Source organism: Rhineura floridana, chromosome 6 (assembly GCF_030035675.1).
Source record: "Rhineura floridana isolate rRhiFlo1 chromosome 6, rRhiFlo1.hap2, whole genome shotgun sequence".
NCBI classification, from domain to species: domain Eukaryota; kingdom Metazoa; phylum Chordata; class Lepidosauria; order Squamata; family Rhineuridae; genus Rhineura; species Rhineura floridana.
This window is the reverse complement of record NC_084485.1, coordinates 62,858,133-62,881,465: the sequence shown is the minus strand read 5'-3', so window position 1 is coordinate 62,881,465 and position 23,333 is coordinate 62,858,133. Positions and strand designations below refer to the sequence as shown.

General features: G+C 40.6%; 1 protein-coding gene across 1 annotated transcript in view; it reads right to left on the bottom strand.

Moving 5' to 3' along the window:
- The window catches only part of CD34 (CD34 molecule), a 74,592-nt gene extending 56,704 nt beyond the window's left edge, over window positions 1-17,888 (bottom strand). The window contains exon 1 of the mRNA XM_061632063.1: window positions 17,613-17,888. Within this exon, the coding sequence (XP_061488047.1) occupies window positions 17,613-17,688 (76 nt within the window). The 5' untranslated portion in view covers window positions 17,689-17,888. The remainder of the gene's footprint in view (window positions 1-17,612) is intronic.
- Between the last annotated feature and the right edge of the window lie 5,445 nt (window positions 17,889-23,333).

Genomic DNA, 23,333 nt, shown 5'->3' with positions numbered 1-23,333 from the left:
CCATGAGAACTCCATCCCGTCTTAAGTACAGAGTATAAGAAAGCCTCAACTGACAAGGCATATTGAGGGGAACAAACCATTTAAAATAGCTCTTGCCAATAGCACAAGGGCAGTTTATTTTGTCTGGAGTAGGACTTTAATCACAAGGAAGCCTGTGATGTAGTGACTAAAGTAGGATCTGTGGATTCTATTCCTGACTGCCAAGAGAAAAGGATGAACCTTCTATGGAAGGGTGCATTCTTCCTCCTCCAAACAGTGGAAACATGTAAGAGTCAATTAGGTATCTGTTATGATTTATGCTTAATCCATGGATTAAGATACAGAATTGGGTTTTCCTTTTAAATCAAACTATTATTTTAGATTGACCTCAGCACAGAGTGTGTCAGAATATTTACATAAATAGATTTGCCAAGTCACAAGGGATTCTGATGATGGTCCATTGCCTTAGCCGGGCAAGGAAGATTTTTGGTATTTTTTTGGAAAAGTTCTTCGCAGAAACCTAATCAGTGTCTTTTGTAACTTGTGGATAGCACAGGCTGGCCTTCCTATAGCATTTCAGATAACTTTTAATGGACCGTTGCTTACCCAGCTGCAGGTTTAGAGAGTAATGCTATAATATTCTACTACAGTAGGGCCACGCTCATACGGTGGGTTATGTTCTGGACCCCTGCTGTAAAGTGAAAACCACTGTAAAGCGGAACTCATTGAATAGAATGGGGCGCGATGCCCGAAAACCTCCGTAAAAGCGGAACAAGCACCATATGAGTGGGGCTTTAGTCTAATTGTGTCTAATTGAGACCGCTGCATTAGCAAATCGCTGTAAAGCGAAGCGCTGTAAAGCGAGGCCCTACTGTACTGAAAAGCAATCATACTGCATCATGGTTTTATTTCATTGGTTGCATTAACTGCTTTATGCAGGTGTTGTTTTAGCTTTTACAGGGATGTTTTGCACTGTTCTGTTTCAGTTGAATTGTACATTGCCCTGGGGTGCTAGTGGACAAAGGGCGGTTTTATAATTGCAATGATTAAATAAATAAATCAGCCCTCACCCCCCCCAAGCATGAATTGAAATTTTATTAAGACATCCAGTCTGCTATTTTGCTGCCATCTAACAGACCAAGAGTCATCATGTAATGGAAGTCGCACAGTTAACATCTTGTTTTTTATACAAACGGAAGAACTTTTTCTGCTAAATTTGTCTGCAGTTGACAAACTTTAAAGATTAAAGGGATGGTTTGCCTACTACAGGTTGTAAATCCTTTGTGGAGAGACCTGTGCACTTTGTACAGCACCTGACATATTTTGAATACTAAAGAAATAGTAATAGAGGTAGCAGCAATTTGCTCTTTCATTAATCTCTTTGGTAGGGATCTATCTTTATTTTTTAAAATAAAACTCTACAAAGCAACTCATATGCTAATTGCACTGTGTAATTATCAACAACTTCTGCCATATCTGATCCCATCTGTTCTAGTTGCATTTACTTAGAGATGGTAAGGATGCACATGAACCAGCTGACACGTGGAAGATTATTTAAATCATTCCCTGAATGGCAATGTCAACATGCTAAGTAGTTTATATGCAATACCTTGCCAGTTAAACAAAAGCATTTTTCCCAAGTCACAACAATCCCCTTCTGTCAGAAGTCTAAGGGCCTAATTACATGTGTTGTTAATTGCTTTAAAAATATAATCCTAGGTGTCTGGGTGGGATATGGCAGATAATTTCCATTCGGATTGTATCTGGGAAGGAAGGGAAGCATGTGCTGTAGTCCTGATTCAAATCACGCACACACCTGCCCCAGGATAAATTTAAATCCCCTGGTGTGGCTCCAAGCCCCACAATTAATGTAATGTGTAGTTAACTCTAACCAGGGGTGTAGTTGACTGGGATCTCATGGGGTCTTAGGTCCCTTTCTTTTTTGAGCGTAGGGTCCCAGCAGGGTCCCTATGTCTCCAGCATCCTATGAGCCAATCTGCATGAAAGAATGTTAGCCACTGTCTGATAACAGTCTTCTAACATGCTTCTTTGTCCTTTCCTGCTGATTGAAGCCAATCAGAGGGAAAGGAGGTCAGTCAGCCACTGAGATGGCTAGCTAACTCTCTCTCCTGTTGGTTCCTAGAGATGTGTGTTGTGGGAGAAGGCATTAGCAAGGACCTTTGTTCTCAACCCTTCAGCAAAAAAAAAAAAAGGTGAGGGAGGGGGTTGTGGCTGTGACTAACATGAAGGGGCTCACACTTCTGAATTTGCCACTATACTACTGACTAACAATCTTTAGAAGATTCACTAATAGGCAAAAAAAACCCTTCTAGTTTAAGAACATACCTATAGCTAACAGATATTTCTATCAAACTTTAAAAAGCAGAGAAATTGGGCAGCTATAGTGAATGCACCAGGGGAGCGGGAGACCTGGCCTCTGCTCTATTGTACTGCCCTACAAATTTGCAAACACAATTTGGGTTGGTCTTTCACAGTCCAATCCACTTCCTGTGTAGCTTGGAAGAATTTGGTAACATGTGCCTCTGACCTTATGGTGAGTGATGGCAACACCTGACATCTCCAAAGATGGAGAATTACATTTTTGTATGTTTGTTGGTGTTCCTCTTACTTTGCTTCTTTCCTCTGTTACTACATTTTCTACAGATAATCTAACCTAGAAAATTGTGTTTCTCTTATTTTTCATCCTAGAAACCTTTGTCAAATTTATTTTTATTAATTTCAAAGCCTTTTTATTGGTCAATGTCATATGATGGTGAACACAGCCTTTTCTGTTTCAAACTGAAGATTATGTTCTATTTCTATTTTGGGTGCATTAATAGTTGAATCTGAAACTGCACTTTGATGCAATATCAGACTGATTACAATATGTTGCTGCTTAAGCAATTACTCTAGCTGTTGGAAAAAAACAACATGCCCAAGATGCATGTTTTCAGCCAGCTATGCTTAAACAACTCCACTTAAGGAAAGGTGGGCATGGTCAATTAAAAACATAAAGCACACCTAGAATTTTTCTAGAATATATTTCACTTCATACAGTACAACCCAGCCAGACTTTGGCACGTTTTTGTAAAGCAGCCAGACTATTTTAATTTCTCTTTAGCAAACTGAGACACTCCTCATGTCCATTAGAAACTATTCTGCGGAACAGTCAGTGCCATTATTCCACAATTGTTTTTGGAGGTTTTTTTAGTGTAAATTATGCAAAGTGTTGCTGTAGTTCACATATTCACAGAAACAGAAGCAAAAGAAAATGATTCCGTATAGGAAACTTCACAAAAATTGCAAAGTAAATCAAACATATTTAAAGTGACTATCCGAAATCTATCAACTGTCTTAATATTGTTGCTTCCTCCCTGCTGAAACAAGATTACAGCACGTCTTGTTTCTGTTATTTGGGCTGGTCACAGGTGTTGCCACTATTCACCATAGGCTCAGAGGCACATGTTACCAAATTCTTCCAAGCTACACGGGTAGTGGATTGGACTGTGATAGACCAACCCAAATTGTGTTTGCATTTTTACAAATTTATAGGGCAGTACAATATCTCAGAGAGGAAGTCAGGTCTCCTGCTCCCCTGGTGCATTCACTACAGCTGCCCAATTTCCCTGCTTTTTAAAGTTTGATAGAAATGTCTGTTGACTATAGGTACATTCTTAAACCACAAGGGTGGTTTTTTTTTTTGCCTATTAGTGAATTTCTTTGCTTTTTAATCCAGGAGGTAAGAAATGGGATCCTGTGCAAGTTTGCTGAGAATGGATTGATAATTTGCATGCTTATTGAGTTCAATGGGATTTACTCCCCTGCAATCATGCTTAGGATAGGTGAAACTGACCATGGGGGGATGGGGAGGGGAGGAGGAAGAAGAGTAGAGGGGAAGAGGGGAAGAGGGGGAAGAGAGCAGGCAGGAGGGGGAGGGGAGGAGGGGGAGGGGAGGAGGGGGGCAGGTTTGATCATTTGCATGCTTATTGAGTTCAGTAGCATGCCATTATGCTTAGGATAGGTAAAATTGACAATGGGGAGGAGTAGAAGAGGGAGGGAGGGCTGGAGTGGGCAGGAGAGGAGAGGGAAGAAGGGAGGAGGGAGAGGAGAGGGGAAAGGCAGGTCTGATCATTTGCTATAATGGTTTGGATAAGGAAAACTGACCATGAGGGAGAAAGAGGGAGAGGGGAGAGGAGAGGGAGAGGAGAGGGAAGGGGGAGGGGAGAGGAGAGGGAAGGGGGAGGGGAGGGGACGGAGGGGCAAGAGGGAGGGGATGGAAGGGAGGAGGAGGGCAGGTCATTTGCCTGCTTTTTGAGTTCAGTGGGATTTACCCTTGTGCAATCATGCTTAGGGTAGGTGAAACTGACCTGGGTGAAGGGCAGGAAGGGGGGAAGAGAGAGGGAGGGGAGGAGGTGGGAGAGGGAGGAAGGGGGAGGAGAGGAGAATGTGTGGGTGGGCACTGAGCAGAGGGAAAGCCCCTTTCCTTTCTAAAAGAAAAACATTGTGAACAGTATCCTTGTTTTTCAGGGTTTCCCACACCTTTTTATTCTACGGCAGGCACATGTAGTCTCCCACCCAAAGTTAAGCTAAAGCTGGCCCTGGCCACATCTATCCCAGACCTTTATTTCACAGTCATGGCTTCTCTCAAAGAATCCTGGGAAGTGTGGTTAGTGAAGGGTGCTGAGAGTTGCTAGGAGACATCCTGTTCCCCTCACAGAGCTTCAATCAGAGCTGCTGACTGTTAAACCCCTCTGGCCAGTGGAGCTCTGTCAGGGGAATAGGAGTCTCCTAACAACTCTCAGCACCCTTCATAAACTACACTTCTCAGGATTCTTTGGGGGAAGCCGTGACTGTCTAAAGTGAAATAAATGTCAGGCATGGATGTGGCCACCTGATTAACCAAGCCAAACTTTTAGAACACTGACAGTTGGTTCTTACTGAGTATGCCTGCGCTTATCATTGACTCTAGTGCTCAGTTTCTTAAATTAATTAAAAATCAGCCAGGCATTTTTTTAACTTTTAAACTGCAGAAGATGAAGGTCAGAGTATGGGGCAAGATCAGTAATAGGATTACATGTACTCTTTGAACATGGCTGATCTTTAATTAATTTCAACAAATTATGAGAACACTGACAGAAAAAAGGGTTCTGGTTTCCCCCCTCTCTTTTCACATTTTGAACTCTCGATTCTTTCTGACTGTTTTGTGTATCGCCATAAAAACTTAGAGGGTTGTTAAGCAAGCGTTTCTGAGTTCAGGACTACTAAGTTTTGTAAGGTTTTGTTTTGAAATGAGCTTATGCGAAGCGTCAGAATGACATGGAATGTATTTTCAATTTAACATTGCAGAATGCGAAAAATCCATGCTGGCCATAATATACAGCCAAGAAAGTCAAAGCTGACAAAAGCTAACAAAAGAGAGTCATAGCTGCCAAAGCTGCTTTAAAAAAAGAACTTGGAAAATAACACCAAATCAACTAATATTTTAAATTGAATTAAGGCAATATGTAGACATATGTGATTGACTTCCTTTTGCTTACATCAAGAGTGTGGTTTACAACACAATCCTAGACATCTCTATTCTGAAGTCCCATTGAGTTCAGTAAGATGTATCCACAGGTCAGTGGATATAGGACTGCAGCGTAAATCAGTACATGATTCTTAATACAGCCAATCCAATCCAAATGAAACAATTCCTTCGAAATCTGCTCATACACTGAGATGGATTCCAGAAGTCTTGCTCTCTGTTCTTTTGGTACTGGAGGTACAGAAGTTAGGCATGAGAGACAGGGCCTTTTCCATGGCAGTGCCTAGACTGCAATACCCTTCCTGCCTGGATCCATCAGGCTTCCCACCCCCCTTGTGTTCAGATGGGCAGTTAAGACCTACTTGTTCCAGCAAGCAAGATACTAATTAATTAAATCAAATTAAAGACTCAGTGTAGACTAGCAACATGATTATTATCTCTGAAAGATGTTTGTATTATCCATTATTTTGATTAACATAATAGAGAACTAAATGGGAAGGGGGTCTTGGAGGTATACTGTATATAGGCTGCTTCAACTCTGTTCTGCTTGCAGAACCCAATATTAATCAACATGCATCAACCTTTTAGAAAACCTTAAGTGGCTTATCTTGACTTGCAGAACAATCAGTTCATGAAAACTTTATTGTTCATCCCTCAAAGGAATCCCTTTAGCATGAGCATTAAAAACCTCAATGAAGACTAAAAAATAATATTTAGCTCCATGAGATGAAGGTGACTAGAAGGAGATTAAACTACTGGGAAGGGGATAAGATTTAAAAGGGTAGTATTGTAAATAAACTCTAATAGTAGTATTTTGTCTCCTAAAAACAGAGTAGGTAGACCTGTCTAAATATGAGTACTTTATAGTGTGAACTAAATAGTCCACCAAGCTGTACTCTTCTAACTGTGTTTACAGTGAAATAAACGATTATGAAATATTTGCTTGTCTTCATTTGTTAAATACAGTGGCCACCATCAGATGTATCTACATCAAATATAATTATTCAGATTTCAATATATGCTCAGCATGCTGCACAGTAAAGACTTGAGAAACTCTGTAAAGACTTGAGAAACTCTGTAACCTATTAGCAATTTCTGAATTATGCATAACATTTTCAGGACACTTGAAAAGAGATGTTTGGATCAACTGGCAAAGTTTATTAGCTGAGAATCTCCACCAATGAAGCTGAATATTATTCTTTAGATGCAGCATGTACATAAAAAAACAACTTAAACAGCATTCTGCAATCTGATTACAAAAACTTTAATTGCTACACTTGGTTTCCCCACTAACAAATTAGTTCAAATCAAGAACAGAAGGGATGGTTTTTGTGGCAAAGGATAAATGGAGTAGTCAGCCTCATATGCCACTTTCATAAGCCCTTGTGAGTATATTATTGTTTATATGGATATTAGCAGAAAGACTTACCTCATTACAATGGCATAGTTCCTTGCACTTGGCCTTCCCAAGTCCCACAACCACCAAAACAAAAACTTTTGAACTGTTCCAGATGTTTTAAAAATCACCATAGCTCCTTAGCAAATATTTTCACCCCATCATACACTGTCAAACAAGATCTTGGTCATTTCTTCATGGTAATTTTTCTGGGTTTCCAACCTCCTCCAAATTTCTCTACTTTCACTCTTAATACTAGGGGTGGGTAAGAAATTAGATTCAGTATGCATTTCAAGCCAAATCTAGTAAATTAACACTTTCTGAAACAATATGGGAACTGCAACACAGCCATCTTTTGAAATTCACACTTGTTCAAATTTTGCAACCCAATTCACCAATCAAAAATGCATATATTAGGTGAAACGGTGCATAAAAATGAATATATGATACAATAATATGCAAAAATGTATTATATAATGAGAAATTACTTGCAAAAAATGTACATTAATCAAAACTGCCAATAAAATGTATTTATTAGGAGAAATTCACACTAAAATGCTACATAATTTTCATGATAATTTTTTTTTAAAAAAATGCAAATTGCTGCAGAAATGTGGAGAACTGAATTTAAGACTGGAAAACTAGAAACTGAGAGAATCAAAACTCACAGATCTTTCCATCCCTACTTAATACTAAGAAACATCAAATTGTTCTGTAGCATTACAGCTCGAGGGATCCCTTACAATGCAGATGAGCACAGATCCTCTTGCATAGTACTTTACCAAATATTCACAATTTATGCACAGCTTGTTTTCATTAGTTTTGGAAACTGCATGAGTTTATTAGCATTGAGAGTTTGCACTCTGTCACTGAAGTTAAGTGGATACAGTAAGTATGGAACTACTAATGTTTGGGGCATCTACATGTTACTGCCTGCACTGAAAAACCCTTATTCATATCAACTACAAAACTATAGCAAAATATCATTTGTTCAGAGTATTGGGCCCCGTGGCCTTCCATAGACAATTAACTAAGACCTATTTGTTCCTAATCAAATCAAGTAGTCCCTAAATAGCATAAACACATCTTCAAAATGATTTGTCCTCACACAGTCAAACAGAAGTCCTACATCATTACCTACCCAGCTCAAATATCTGTCTCCACAGAAACTAATGGAAGACTTTAACCTTTATTATTGGGTGAAACTGTGTAAGCGGTGAGGCTAACAAAGGATAGTTTGTATATTTAGCTTCTTCTGTATAATTAATTGTGAGTCCACTATTTTTCATACGCCCTGAAAGTGTAATGTAATAGGCTGACTGTGCAATTCTAGACATGCCTGCTCAGAGGTAAGTTCCATTAAGTGTAATAGGGCTTATTCCCAGGTATGTGGGTATAGGATTGCAGCCTTAATTGATTTTTAAATATCTTAACTTTAATAAAAAAGACAACCATTGCTGAAAGACTATAGTATACACACAAATATACTCTTACATTACAGTCTTCCAAGCAAGTATGTCATATATTGGCGCTGCGTGGGCCTTCTGAGTAATATGGACATTATTTACAGCAATCTTCGCCAACTTGGTGCCCTCCAGATGGTCTGGGAGTATAACTCCCATCAACTAATGGCCACAGTGCCTGAGAATGATGGGAGTTGTAGTCCAAAATATCTGAAGGGCACCAGGTTGGTGAAGACTGCCTTACTATTTTTAGTAATGGTTATTGTAAAGATTGCTGAGATAATTATGACTCTGAACACCATAAAACACAATGTAAATGATAAGAACTGTCATAAACAGCACTGTTCATTTTTTGACTATGTATGTTGCCTAGCAACACTGGTGTTTTATAAATAAGGAATAATACTTATTAGTGAGCCTTTCATACTGCCAATAATCCTCTTCTTATTGCTTCCCACCCTGTTGAGTCTGTTGAAGAGGCACTTCATAGGTCACATCTGCGATATATTTTCAAAACACCATGATACTACTTTAACAGCCATGGCTTTCCTCAAAGGATCCTGGGAACTGTAGTTTAAGGGTGCTGAGAGTTGTTAGGAGACCTCTGTTCCCCTCACAGAGCTACAGTTTCCAGGCTTCCTTGGGAAGAGGGATTGATTATTAAACCACTCTGGAAACTGTAGCTGTGTATTTATCAATAAAGGCATACTGTCGTGATAAATCCACTGTGCATGTATGTGTACTTGCTTTCATGTTTCATGCCATAAAATTCAAAACATATACTGTTTTGTAACAGCAGAAAAATAGGAAAACAAGCTGGACATCACATTGTCTTAAAGAAAAGATATACAAGCACAAAAGGGAAATCCTCTTGCCTCAGTGTCGTTGTTGTTATGTGCCTTCAAGTCGATTACGATGTATGGCAACCCTATGAATCAGTGACCTCCAATAGCATCTGCCGTGAACCACCCTGTTCAGATCTTGTAAATACAGGTCTGTGGCTTCCTTTATGGAATCAATCCATCTCTTGTTCGGCCTTCCTCTTTTTCTATTCTCTTCTGTTTTTCCCAGCATTATTGGCTTTTCTAGTGAATCATGACTTCTCATTGTGTCCAAATTATGATAACCTCAGTTTCATAATTTTAGCTTCTAGCAGAGCTTGGAAAAGTTACTTTTTTGAACTACAACTCCCACCAGCCCAATCCAGTGGCCATGCTGGCTGGGGCTGATGGGAGTTGTAGTTTTTAAAAAAGTAACCTTTCCAAGCTCCGGCTTCTAGTGATAGTTCTGGTTTAATTTGTTCTAACCCCTAATTATTTGTCTTTTTCGCAGTCCAGGGTATGCACAAAGCTCTCCTCCAACACCACATTTCAAATGAGTTGATTTTTCTCTTATCCACTTTTTTCACTGTCCAACTTTCACATCCATACACAGAGATCAGGAATATCATGGTCTGAATAATAATAATAATAATAATAATAATAATAATTTAATTTTTAGGCCGCCTATCTGGCCGAAGCCACTCTAGGCGGCGTACATAACAAATTCAATAAAATACAATAATACAGTAATTACAGTAAATACAATAAAATGCAAATAATCAACAGTGACAAATAGCAACAAATGTAATACATAGCAACGGGCATTGAGTATATAATTAGCCCATCCCAATAGTCCCAAAGGCCTGACCAAACAGCCAAGTTTTTAAGGCTCGGCGGAAGGTATCCAGGGAAGGGGCATGTCGAAGATCGAACGGGAAGGAATTCCAGAGAGTGGGGGCTGCCACCGAAAAAGCCCTCTCTCTAGTCCCCACCAACCTAGCCACTTTTGTTGGTGGGATTGAGAGAAGGCCCTGCGTGGCTGATCTTGCCGGGCGGCATAGTTGGTGACGCTGGAGGTGCTCCTTCAGATAAACCGGACCGAAACCATATAGGGATTTAAAGGTTAACACCAACACCTTGAATTGGGCCCGGAAAACTACTGGAAGCCAGTGTAGATTAAATAACACTGGTGTAATATGATCATGGCGACGGCTGTTTGTAAGTAAACGAGCCGCCGCATTCTGTACCAGTTGAAGTTTCCGGACCGTTTTCAAGGGTAACCCCACGTAGAGCGCATTGCAGTAGTCTAATCGAGAGGTGACCAGGGCATGTACTACCAGTGGGAGCTGATGAACAGGGAGGTAGGGTTGCAGCCTGCATATGAGGTGTAGTTGGTACCAGGCTGCCCGGCTCACTGCCGAAATCTGAGCCTCCATGGACAGCCTGGAATCAAGAACAACCCCAAGGCTGTGGACCTGGTCCTTCAGGGGTAATTGTACCCCATTAAACCTCAGGTCAATAGGACCCAGCCTACCCCTGTCTCCCACAAGCAGTACCTCGGTCTTGTCAGGATTTAGCTTCAGCCTGTTCCTTCCCATCCATCCACTCATGGATTCCAGGCACTTGGACACGGTCTCCACAGCCAACTCTGGTGAAGACTTAAACGAGAGATAGAGCTGTGTGTCATCCGCATATTGGTGACACCGCAGCCCAAATCTCCTGATGATAGATCCCAGCGGCTTCATATAGATGTTAAATAGCATGGGAGAGAGGATAGAACCCTGTGGCACTCCACAAGTGAGGGACCAAGGGTCTGAAACCTCATCTCCCAATGCTACCTGTTGGTGCCTGTCAGAGAGAAAGGAACAGAACCACTGTAAAACAGTGCCTCCAATTCCCAGTCCTTCCAGGCGATCCATCAAGATACCGTGGTCAACGGTATCAAAAGCCGCTGAAAGATCTAGGAGGACAAGAAAGGTGAATTCTCCCCTATCTAATGCCCTCCTCATATCATCCACTAGAGCGACCAAGGCTGTTTCAGTTCCATGTCCAGTCCTGAAACCCGATTGGTATGGATCCAGATAATCCGTTTCATCCAAGTGCGCTGACAATTGGTTAGCCACCACTCGCTCAATGATCTTGCCCCAAAATGGCAAATTCGAAACAGGGCGAAAGTTGTTCAAAACCTGGGGATCCAAGGAGGACTTCTTTAAGATAGGTTTTATAATTGCCTCCTTGAGGGCCAGTGGCATCACACCCTCCACTAAGGATGTGTTTACCACCGCCCTAATCCCTTCGCCCAGTTTCTCCTTGCAATTCACAAGGAGCCATGATGGGCAAGGATCACCCAGACAGGTGGTAGGCACCTTGTCCACTTCCTCAGAAGGGAGAGGCCGAAACCGATCCCACCGGACCAGATTGCAGATGGTCAACTCTGGCTCCTTCACTGCATCCACGGCGCACGGAATCGAGCTCCTTAGGTGTTCGATTTTATCAGCAAAGTGTTTTGCCAATTTGTCACAGGAGGTCTTAGAATGTTCCAGGGGTACCTGAGCAACTGGACCGACCAGGCTTCAGACCACCTGGAACAACCTCCTGGGACAACACTCTGCGGATGCAATAGAGGCAGCAAAGAAATCCTTCTTTGCCGCCTCTACTGCCACCTGGTAGGCAGCTACTGCTGCACTGACCTGTGTCCGAGCACCTTCGGAGCGAGATTTCCGCCACCGGCGTTCTAGTCGTCTCACCTCCCGCCTCAGATTGTGCAGCCGTGGTGTATACCATGGCGCTATCTGAGTTCTATTCAGGGGGAGAGGACGTTTTGGGGCAACTTGGTCCAATGCCCTGGTGATCCCCTCATTCCACTCCATCACCAGGGTTTCGACCGAGCGACCTTCTTTAGTGTTCAGTGATCCTGACTTTAGTGTTCAGTGCTACATCTTTGCATTTGAGGACCTTTTCTAGTTCTCTCTTAGCTGCCCTCCCCAGTTGTAGCCTTCTTCTGATTTCTTGTCTGTTGTCTCCATTTTGGTTAATGACTGTGCCAAGGTCTTGATAATCCTTGACAAGTTCAATGTCCTCGTTGTCAAATATAAAGTTACATAAATCTTCTGTTGTCATTACTTTAGTCTTCTTGACATTCAGCTGTAGTCCTGCTTTTGTGCTTTCCTCTTTAACTTTCATCAGCATTCGTTTCAAATAATTACTGGTTTCTGCTAGTAGTACGGTATTGTCTGCGTATCTTATTATTGCCTCAGTATGCTCATCCATAAATGTGGTTTAATGTCTCACAATCTCTGATGCATGGATATACTCTTGAGAATTACATATGTCATGATACATGGGGAAATGTGAGAAATATTGTAAACATATCTATCTCTGAGAGAAGATCCATAGACTCTTGAAACAGTTTCAGAGACTTGCTGAACACAGGTTTCCACTCTAACACTTGTTCAGCAAGTCTCACATTATTTATTACAGTATATTGTATCCTCCAGAGATGGTAGACTTGCAACTTTAGAAAGCAACATGAGAAGCAGCCCTCAGCCCTGACCTCTATACTGTACATCCTTTTATTGATTGTTCAGTTAAAACTAAATAGTATAATGATACATTAACTGATATTGAAATTGAAAATGGGAAGCAGTGGCAAGCACCTTGATTAGCACACATAGTGTGAAAAAGGATATCATATTGATGCTATAGCATGCTAACAGTGATGAAGCTCAGATCCAGAATATCATATTTTGGATGAAATGGGAAATTGAAACTGAGAGGCCAGGATTACAACTACATCAATATTCAACATTTATATTTTATTTTTCCAGCAGTTATAATGAGCACCACCTTTGGGGACTCTGAGCTACATTACTCATGAATCTCTAGCTTTGCTTCAGCCATGTGGCAGGAATTCAAAGGGTGGAGTCCCCTTCCTTCTGGAAATATCCGATAAAATTCTACCCCTTCCCCCTCCCAGACCCTTTTTCCTTTTCCATATGGCCCCAGCCAGGATATGGGTGTGGGCTTCTGCAGTCACAAACAATGCCAAAAAAAGGGTCGAACAGAATGTGGGAAGGAGAAAGGATGACAGCTGAAACCATTACATCATCCTGTTAAGCAATAAGCATGCTAACATAATCAGCCCTCAGCCCTGCTCGGACACAATTGATAGAGATTTTTGCTTTGGCTGCTAGCCTGCTATGTCAATAGTTTATCATTCAACCAATAGATTACATATGATATGAATATCTGGGTTCTATAATCTCTGAAAATGTTGAAACCTGAAATAATTTGAATGTAATTGATTGAATATTAGGATATCATTGTTTAAAATTCAATTTCACTTCAGCTCAGGTAATTTGACTTTAATACCTTTATTAACTATTCGAATTTAAATCTGTAATGATTAATGACATTATGAATTTTCTGTTCTAGACTGCAATTAAATTTAACTGAATGAACACACCATCCCATTACATATTTCAAATAAAATTAAATGTTAAATGTCAACATTAATTTACTATTGAAACTGTATAATTATTAATTTATACGGAATGTCAGGTCAGAGTACTTGAATATTCTACTAGTCATATTGAAGGCAAGCTTTCTTGAAGTGTTAAGGAATTTATGAGGCCAAAGACAATCTCAAAAACATATCTTCATCTGAAAAGGTGTAGTTGGCTTGCATATTAATATAATTTTCTAAATAATTAACAAACTGCTGTGATGTCAACATAAACCACTTAGAAGCCATTATGGCTTATAGCGGTATATAAATAAATAAATAAAATAAACATTCTTATTTAAAACAGGTTGACCACAAACATGGTGATCACTAGAACTTTGACATTCTGAAAGCCAGACCTACTTCAAGTTACCTATATAGCTCAGGTAGCCGAGGTGGCACCCTCTCAATGTTGGACTCCCCAGCTAGCATGGCCATCGGTCAGGGATAATGACATAAGTAGTTCAATAACATCAGGAGGCCACCATGTTGACTACCCCTAAAGCACACTTGGAAATCATGTTTCAGTATGGGTGAGATTGTCGCATATGACACGATTCCTAGACTAAAGTTGTTTCCATGTAGGAAACTTCCCTTGTTTGAGCATCACTTAGCAATGCTTCACACATTATGCAGTGAGAAATACGCATTTGTTACTCAGCATACACTCATCAGGGCACTATAGGCAATTCCAGCTTCCTAGTAGCATATAATCCACATGATTATAAGCGTGTGTTTGTTGCACTCATATATTACATTTTAACATGTGCACATAAAGCAGCGTAGCTTTCTTCAAGTGTATGAACTGTGAAGTCACAGTGAAGATTCTCTTTTTACAATATTGAATTTCTAAGTAATTAAGATGCTCTCGCAATATAAGTCCTCTTGACAAACATACACGTAACAACTGAGTGAATGGATCTTGTTCCTCACTGAAATTAGTGGTAGTTGAGAATCTAGCATCTCACTGTAGATGTCTCCCAGAACCTGGCCAGATCAGATCAATGTACTACCTGATCACTCTGAGTGTGGAAGTTTTTTAAAACATCAGCTGCATAAGAGCAAAAAACCTAAAAGCTGCTTCACTTTAAACAGCAATCATGTTCACCATGACTAAATTTCTATTTATATGGTAAACATGTAAAGTGTGAAAGAAAGTTATGTATGACCAAAGAGTTGTGGGCATGCAGGGAACATGTGCTGGAAAAATATGACCACACACACACCCCAGTGCAAGTCTACTATATGTTTGAAGGTGTACAATTCTCATTTGCACTTTACGTGTTTATTCCAGCATACACAAGGATACCCATGGCAAAACACAACTGTTGCTGAAAATAAGTCAGGAAAATGCAAATTGGAATTGGGGAAACAGCAATGGACATACAAGTGGTTGACTGTTGTACCAAGAAAATGACATATTTGCCACATGCAAACAAAATCTTGTTTCACATCCAAAGCACACAGGACTGCTTCCAGCAGTTCAGTTCTATTTGACAATATGCCTGACTAAGGATTCTGTATGATTACATATAATAAATAAATAAATAAATAAATCCTTATATACCAAGTGCCACCCGGCAGTATTGTTACCACAGGAATATGTCTGTAAGTCACTCCAATTCTTGATGTGTTAATAAGCATTACTTCTTCAGAGAAATGCGTGGACGTAAATGACCATCTTCTGAACCATCTTCAGTTGTGTTAGTATCTTTTTTAGAGGTAGTAATAGTGTACTGAACTTTCTTAGGTGATGAAGATTTTAGGCATGGGATTTATTGCAGGGGTATGTCCATTATAAAACACCAAATTAAAACATATAGCCAATTGTTTATTCTCTTTTTCATGCTTTAGTGGGGGAGGTTCATCATACTCACAGTCCAAGGCAGGATGACTACTTACTTTACTTACCAATACACAGAAACAAACAAATAAAAAAACTTTCCCACATGGAAAATGCAGCCTTATTGATGATAATGTATCTAGGTAGCCAAGGAAACTTTGTCTGCATTCCACCACTGCTTTAACTATGACATAATGCTTCTCATGCATACATTTCTAGGCAATATTCCAAAAAAGATAAAGTACTATAACGTATTGGAGAAGAAGGAGCCAAGACACCCAGATGTAAAATTACCTTGCAAATGTTTGCCAAGTGTAAACCGGAGCCAAAACCAGAACCCTATGTGCATCTTCAAAATGGCAATTCACACATTGGAAAGCGTCTCTAACTGTGGTGGAAACTCAGGTCTAGTTGTACATAACTAGTGGTCCTGGATGTAGATTCTCATCCACATTAGAAGACACATTCAATCTTTCAATGGAGCATGAATGAGAGAATGGATCAAGCAATTGTGTGGATTGAATTCTGTGTTCTGATATACTTTTTAAGATGACTAGAGAACTGTATTGCTCTTCTAATGACTTGATAAAATTTTGAAAGGGTCTAATAAAGTTTAATATATAGCACTTGCAGCAGTAGTAATTTTACAAATAATAAAAACCTATATCTGGATCGGCTACCAAACTGTTTTTACATATGATACTGAAAAAGCATACTTCATTGTATTTACGTATTTATAAAGTTAGTTGTAGCTACACAAATTAGGCCTGACTTTGCTTTTTCCTTTCAAATAACTTTGTTTTTTAAATCTGAATGCATGCAACAGGAGGCCAGTTATCATTATGATGACATCAACATATCCACCAAGGGGATATCCCTAAAATATCCCTTTCAGGTTTCCTTTGCACTTTTCTTTCTGGACGAACTAATGCTTTATAGATGCATTTCCCCCCATCTTTACAGGCTGTGGAAGTCATGGCCAACTGCTGATTCCCAGCACATGTACCCTGCATGTTCCTAAGTAACTGAAGAAACACATCTCTCGTGTACATCAAGTGAGAAGATGCATCTTCTCACTTGATGTACATGGGCAGCAAATACAACTGCCATATGAAATGTGACTTGGCCCAAAGGATAGTGGATGTAATAAGTAAAAATTAAATGCTGCAAAATAAATAAATAGGCCCACCAGCATCACAACAGCATAAGCATGATCCTTTGGGAAGTACTAAAAATTGCAATAAACATTAAAAGACAGAAACACAGGACAGTGAATTGTCTGAGGGGATCTACCATCTCATGGTCTAGTCAGGGCTAAAGAGAAATTAAAATAGTCTGGCTGCTTTACAAAAACGTGCCAAAGTCTGGCTGGGTTGTACTGTATACAGTCCCTTCAACTTAGGAAATATCAACATAACAATCATTTTACGTTTTAAAAAATAGTTTGTAGAAATAACATGCATAAACAATGGTTTTGATAAATGGCTTTTTAAAAAAAAGATAACACTGAATGGTTTTTATAAATGACCTGTCTTTTAAAATAGTAGCAGTAATTACCAAAAGCAGTCAATTGTGCTAGATAGTATAGGCTAGTGGTTTCCAAACAGTAAGCTGTAGTGGCCCTCTAGAGTTGCAAGTTTACCATTTGCAGAACCATATTAAATTTTGTTTGCTCCTAGTTACACATTTTTATGTGTGATAAAAATAATGCATACTAGTCCTTGGGATACTGATGGTGGCTAACAATCCTTGGGGTATGGATACCTGCAAAACAATAAAATGTGTGCATGCCACCTATGCACGTGGGTGGACAGCTATACAGCTACAGAACTTGCAACAATTCTATATGCCAATAATTTCTGGTATTTTGGTTGTGTGCATCATTTCTTTACATGCTTTGCATTCCACTTACTAGTGTGCTTGTAATGCTCTGAGTGTCTAACTCTCTAACAAACATATATTACAAGACATAAATTTTTCTCAGTATTCAAAGAACTATGGCACAGGCAGGACAAGATTCTTTTCTATCTCTGTCTAACACAGTCAGCAGTTGTAAGTTTTTTTTTCATATTGAATACTCACCCAGCAGGCTCAAAACACAGAATGCTGTCCAGAAAAACTGCTTCCCCATCACTGCTTTAAAAGTCCACAGTGACATTATTTCCAATAGTAAACTCTTAAACAGTGCCTACTATGAATAAAACTGAATGTTTCTCTTGAGTCCCTCTCAGGTTCTTGGCTTTTCTGCCGTGCTCTTAGGGCTTCAGCTTTGCTTCCTTGTATCTCAAGCCTTTTGAGGTCAGTACACTGTTGGATAGTTTCCCTTCTAAAAGATGTACTTGTGGCTCAAGATTGTGAGGTGGAGTTTTCTAACGTCTGATCTCATAGCTTTATATAGTTCAGAGCAGTCATTAAACGTCCCCCCTACAATATCACACAAGCTTAACTCTTTCCTGGAAACTGCTTTCTGTCACTGTGGACAAGTCATCCCTAGAATTTAGAACTATGTAAAAATGTGAGAGCAACATTTTGAAGGCAATTAACATGAAAACTACATAAGTGGAGAAAGTGAATGGTGCATGCTGAAATTTTAAAAACTAGAAATAGACCATAAACCATTGAGGAGCAACATGAGAAAACCTTTCTGCAATGCATCACCAGAAATCTAGTCCTGGCTTCGAGTACTATGGAATCAGTCGTGATAAAGTGAAGGGGAAAAAATGAGTAACTTAATGTGAATTAACATCAAATTAATTCAAGAGGAGACATTGCCAGTGCCTGGGAATGGAAGTATTCTAAAATTTAAGCAAACCGTTATTTATAAAGCCAATGGAGTGAGTCCTATTTATTTGGAGTTCAGGGCAAGTAACATGAAGCTTCATTCTCCCTGGATTCTTCACAGTCCTAATTAAATTAGATAAATGACACTCAAAAATGTTTTGTTAGTCGTTCTTTGAACTACTTCACACATTCTATTCATATTAACTTGACCAGGGTTTTTTTAAGTTTCATGGTATTTCTTCCACACAATAAACACATGATTCTACCTACATGAGAGGGGAAGTATGATCACATATGAAGCTGCCCTATCCATTGGTCCATTTACCCCATCATTGCCTACTATGACTTGCAATGGTTGTCAAAGGTCTCAGACAGAGATCTTTGCCATTTCCTGCTGCCTGTTTATTTTAACTTGCGATGTCAGTGATTCAACTAGGAATTTTCTGCATGCAGAGTATGTGCTCAACCAGTGAGCTGTAGCCCGACCCCTAACAACTCCACATGCAACAAAAGCTTTGATCAGAGCCTATATACATGCAACTTGTATGTATACACTGTGTACACAGGTTTGTACACACAGCTGGAAACCTGGAAAAAAACAAAGTCCTTTACTATGCAGAGAGGGTCTAGAGATGCATAAAACGTTTGTGCACATAGGTTCTGTTCAGTTCAAAGGTTCTGCTGAATGTACAGAGGTCAGTGGGGCCAGAGGAGCTCATATTTTATCTCTCTCCCTACTCCCCAACCCCCCTTGACCCTTAGCATCTTCAGGTGGGAATTTAAATCCAAGAAATGGTGTGTGTGTGTGTGTGTGTGTGTGTGTGTGTAAGAGAGAGGGAGATAGAGGAGTAAAATAAATAAATAAATAAAGTCTCCAATGTTTCCTCCTCTGCTGCTCTTAAGTATAAACATATATACATAGACAGTGCTTTTTGGTAAAAAAAAAATGAGGTGCCAATACCTATATCTTGAATGTACCATGGGTGCCAGTACAAAATGGCTAGCATAGGCAGCAAAAAAAGAGGTGCTGGTAGTCTGGGTCTGTAAATACTGCCAAGAAAAAAAAGCCCTGTATGCAGAAAGATCTGATCACCCTCAAGGTCTAATTTGGCCTGAAAAGTAGTTTCAGATATTTATCAGGACAGAGACACAGCTTTACTCCAAACTCTGTGCCCAAATGCATTAATTTGGCTTTTATGATTTGGTTAATTTTTAATCTTGTCAACAACCCTGCTAATATTTATTGAAGAATAGTATATGCATTTGTAAAATCAAATGAAATACCTATAATCTGACTCCTGAGGCCAAAGAATTCAGGCCTCCAGGGCTGGCACCTGCTGTGGGCTCCCTATCCCATGTGCGCACTTTAACATACCCAGTGTGCCACCTCTTGCATCACCATGTCAGCACACATGCCTGCCATCCCCCAAGATAGCAGGCATGTGTGTTGATGCATTGATACCCCTGCCATCATTTTGGGTGATGGCAGGCATGTGCACTCAGCTCATTGATGAGGTGATTCAATCAGTGGCAAAACTGGGCATATTTAAGTGTGTGCTGGCTATGTACGTGTGCAGGGGTGATTTCGCCTGTGAGAGTGGAGCAATCTGTGCCACCAGCCAGTAGGGTTACCAACCGTACTTTTTTAAGAGTACATGTACACTTTTTGAGATGGTGCAACAGCATACTCTTACTTTTCACTTATCGAAGCCAAATGTACTCTTTTTGAAATTACAAAATGATGGTAACCCTACCAGCCAGTCATGCCTTGTGACCTGATGCTGGCGGGGATCAGGTAGTGGCAGCTCTACCGCCCCAGCCTCAGGAGCCCTCGGCCAGTGCCTCACCTCACTGCCGGGCCTGCAGGCCTCAGTGGCAAATCACCCAAGAAGCACTTGGCTTTTAGTTCAGGGTAGTTCCTTTTAAGTTTAGTCTAGAAGTAAGCTGGAGTTGAAGCCAAGGGATCTTTCTTTGGTTTCAGCAATTTGGCTTGAGAACAAGACATACTGGAATGTTAAATGTGTAACAGCAATCAAACGTGGCAATCATATATCTCCCTTTGTGATGTATTAGAGTTTACCTATAGTAGAACTTACCTGATTTCTGGCTGCAATAATAGTAAGAACCAAGGTATAGGTGGATGGAAAGAAGCAGTTCTGGGAACACCAGAAGAGGACTGAAATCTCAGCCAGTTGCCATTTTGAGATCCATTGTAGTAAGAGCTGCTACAATGACATTTTGTGTTGCCCCACCCACATAAGCAACAACCAATGTTGGGGAGCAGTGACAGGGAAAACTACAACACTGTGACTTCTGGGCATGCATAAGCTCTGCTAGACATGGAGAGGAAGGGGGAATAAGATAAGAACCCTTTGGGTAGTAGCTGCATGTTTAGTGTAACACAGGTGGGGATCCTCTTGTCCTGTGGATATTGTTAGATACCAACTTCCATCAGCCCTAGCTAGCATAGCCAATGATCAGAGATTATGGGAGTTGTAATCCAGCAACATCTGGAGGGCCAGAGTTCCCCACCTCTAGAGTAACTTTGCCACCTTAGCTCTTGGTGCTGCCATTATCTGCACCATGTCTCTAGCTCTGTATTCCTTCTCTGACTCTAGCCTTAGGTCTTACTTTGTTCTTGTGTGCTGTATTCAGCTTTGCTTGTACATACCTAAAAAGAATGTGAAGTCTTCAAAATGGCTGCTAAGAAAGTTGGGAGTGGGAGGGACTGCATGGCAGTCGTTCCACTCCTACTTGGTGGGTCGGCTCCAGAAGGTGGTGCTTGGGGAACATTGCTCAGCCCCGTGGATTCTCCAGTATGGGATTCTGCAGGGGTCAGTTCTGTCCCCCATGCTGTTTAACATCTACATAAAAACGTTGGGTGTGGTCATCCAGAGTTTTGGAGTGCGCTACCATCAGTATGCTGATGACATGCAGCTCTATTTCTCCTTTTCATCTTCTTCAGGTGAGGCTGTCAATGTGCTGAACCGGTGCCTCACAATGGACTGGATGAGGGCTAATAAACTGAGGCTCAATCCAGACAAGACTGAGATGCTGTTAGTGGGTGGTTCTTCTGACCGGATGGTGGATGTCCAACCTGTCCTGGATGGGGTTGCACTCCCCCTGAAGGAGCAGGTTTGTAGTTTGGGGGTTCTCCTAGAACCATCTCTGTCACTTGAGGCTCAGGTAGCCTCGGTGGCACAGAGTGCCTTCTACCAACTTTGGTTGGTGGCCCAGCTACGCCCCTATCTGGACAGGGATAACTTGGCTTCAGTTGTCCATGCTCTGGTAATGTCCAAGTTAGATTACTGCAATGCACTCTATGTGGGGCTGCCTTTGAAGACGGTTCGGAAGCTGCAGCTTGTGCAAAATGCAGCAGCCAGATTGGTAACAGGGACCAGATGGTTCAAACATATAAAACCAATTCTGGCCTGCTTGCATTGGCTGCCTGCATGTTTCTGAGCCCGATTCAAGGTGCTGGTTTTAACCTATAAAGCCTTACATGGCTTGGGACCACAATGCCTGATGGAACGCCTCTCCCAACACGAACCCACCTGTACACTACGCTCAACATCCAAGGCCCTCCTCCGGGTGCCTACTGCGTGGGAAGCTGGGAGTCTGGCAACAGTGGCAGAGCTTGGAAAAGTTACTTTTTTGAACTGTAACTCCCATCAGCCCCAGCCAGCATGGCCACTGGATTGGGCTGATGGGAGTTGTAGTTCAAAAAAGTAACTTTTCCAAGCTCTGAACAAGGGAGAGGGCCTTCTCAGTGGTGGCCCCCAAATTATGGAATGTTTTGTTTGATGAGGTGCGGCTGGCGCCAACACTGTTATCTTTTCGGCGCCATGTCAAGAATTTCCTCTTCTCCCAGGCATTTTAGCATGTGTTTTTAAATTGCTTTTTAAAAATGTGTTTTTTACATTTGTATATTTGTTTTTAATGTTTTTAATTGTTGTAAACCACCCAGAGAGCTTCAGCTACGAGGCGGTATATAAATGCAATAAATAAATAAAATAAATAAATAATCACTGGGTTAGATAACAATTTTTTCCAGGATATAGTTCTTTACCTTGTAAGGCACAATTAACTCAAACGCAAAGCCCTAAACAAATGCATACAAAGTCCTATTGCTATTATTTTCACATAACATATTTAGAATTGGGTAAATATTTTCCTGATTCAACCTTAGCAAAGGTGGAAATAAGAATAGCAAAATAAGAATAACAAATTAATCTAATAAAGTGTATATTAACACATTGGACTGTCAGAATAATTTTGATGTTTGTCAGTGGTTCATGTTCTCAGCCATATTCATGCAACCAAGAAACAAGGATTTCACTGGGTCTTTTTGTTGGGGTAGCTCAAAGAAACCCACAATCTCCATCAACAACAACAAAAACTATTCTGATTTCTCCAAAATAACAGCAGTAGTGTAGTGGCAAATTCAGACGTGCAGGGTCCCTTCATGTTAGTTGCAGCCACCCCTCTCCCCTTTTTTGCTATTTGCTTGAGAAAAAGATCCTTGTTAATGCCTTCTCCCACAACAATAAAAGTCCCTCGGAGCCAATAAGCGAGAAAGGGAAGCGTGTTAGCTGCTAAGGCTGACTTACCTCCTTTCACTCTGATTTGCTCCAGTCAGCAGTAAATGGTAAGGAAGCATGTTAGAAGACTCTTCTCAGTGGCTAACACATTCCCCTTTCATGCTGATTGGCTCATAGGATACAGTGACCCTGTTGGGACCCTGCTCCCCAAAAAGTAAGGTGTCTAAGACCCCCTGAGACCCTGGACCACTATACCACTGAATAACAGCATGGAGAATATTTATCTCATTTGTTTCAGCAAGCTGCTAACAATTCTCAGGGAAAAACAAATCTTTAGCCCAATGCTTAATGTAACACCTGCACTAGAACTGACAAGATTATGAAGTTTACGTTTACTCAGGATCTAACAAAAAAAAATCATATTATGTATGATGAGAATGTCCATTCATACATCTGATAAAGTAGGCCAGAGGTTCCCAAA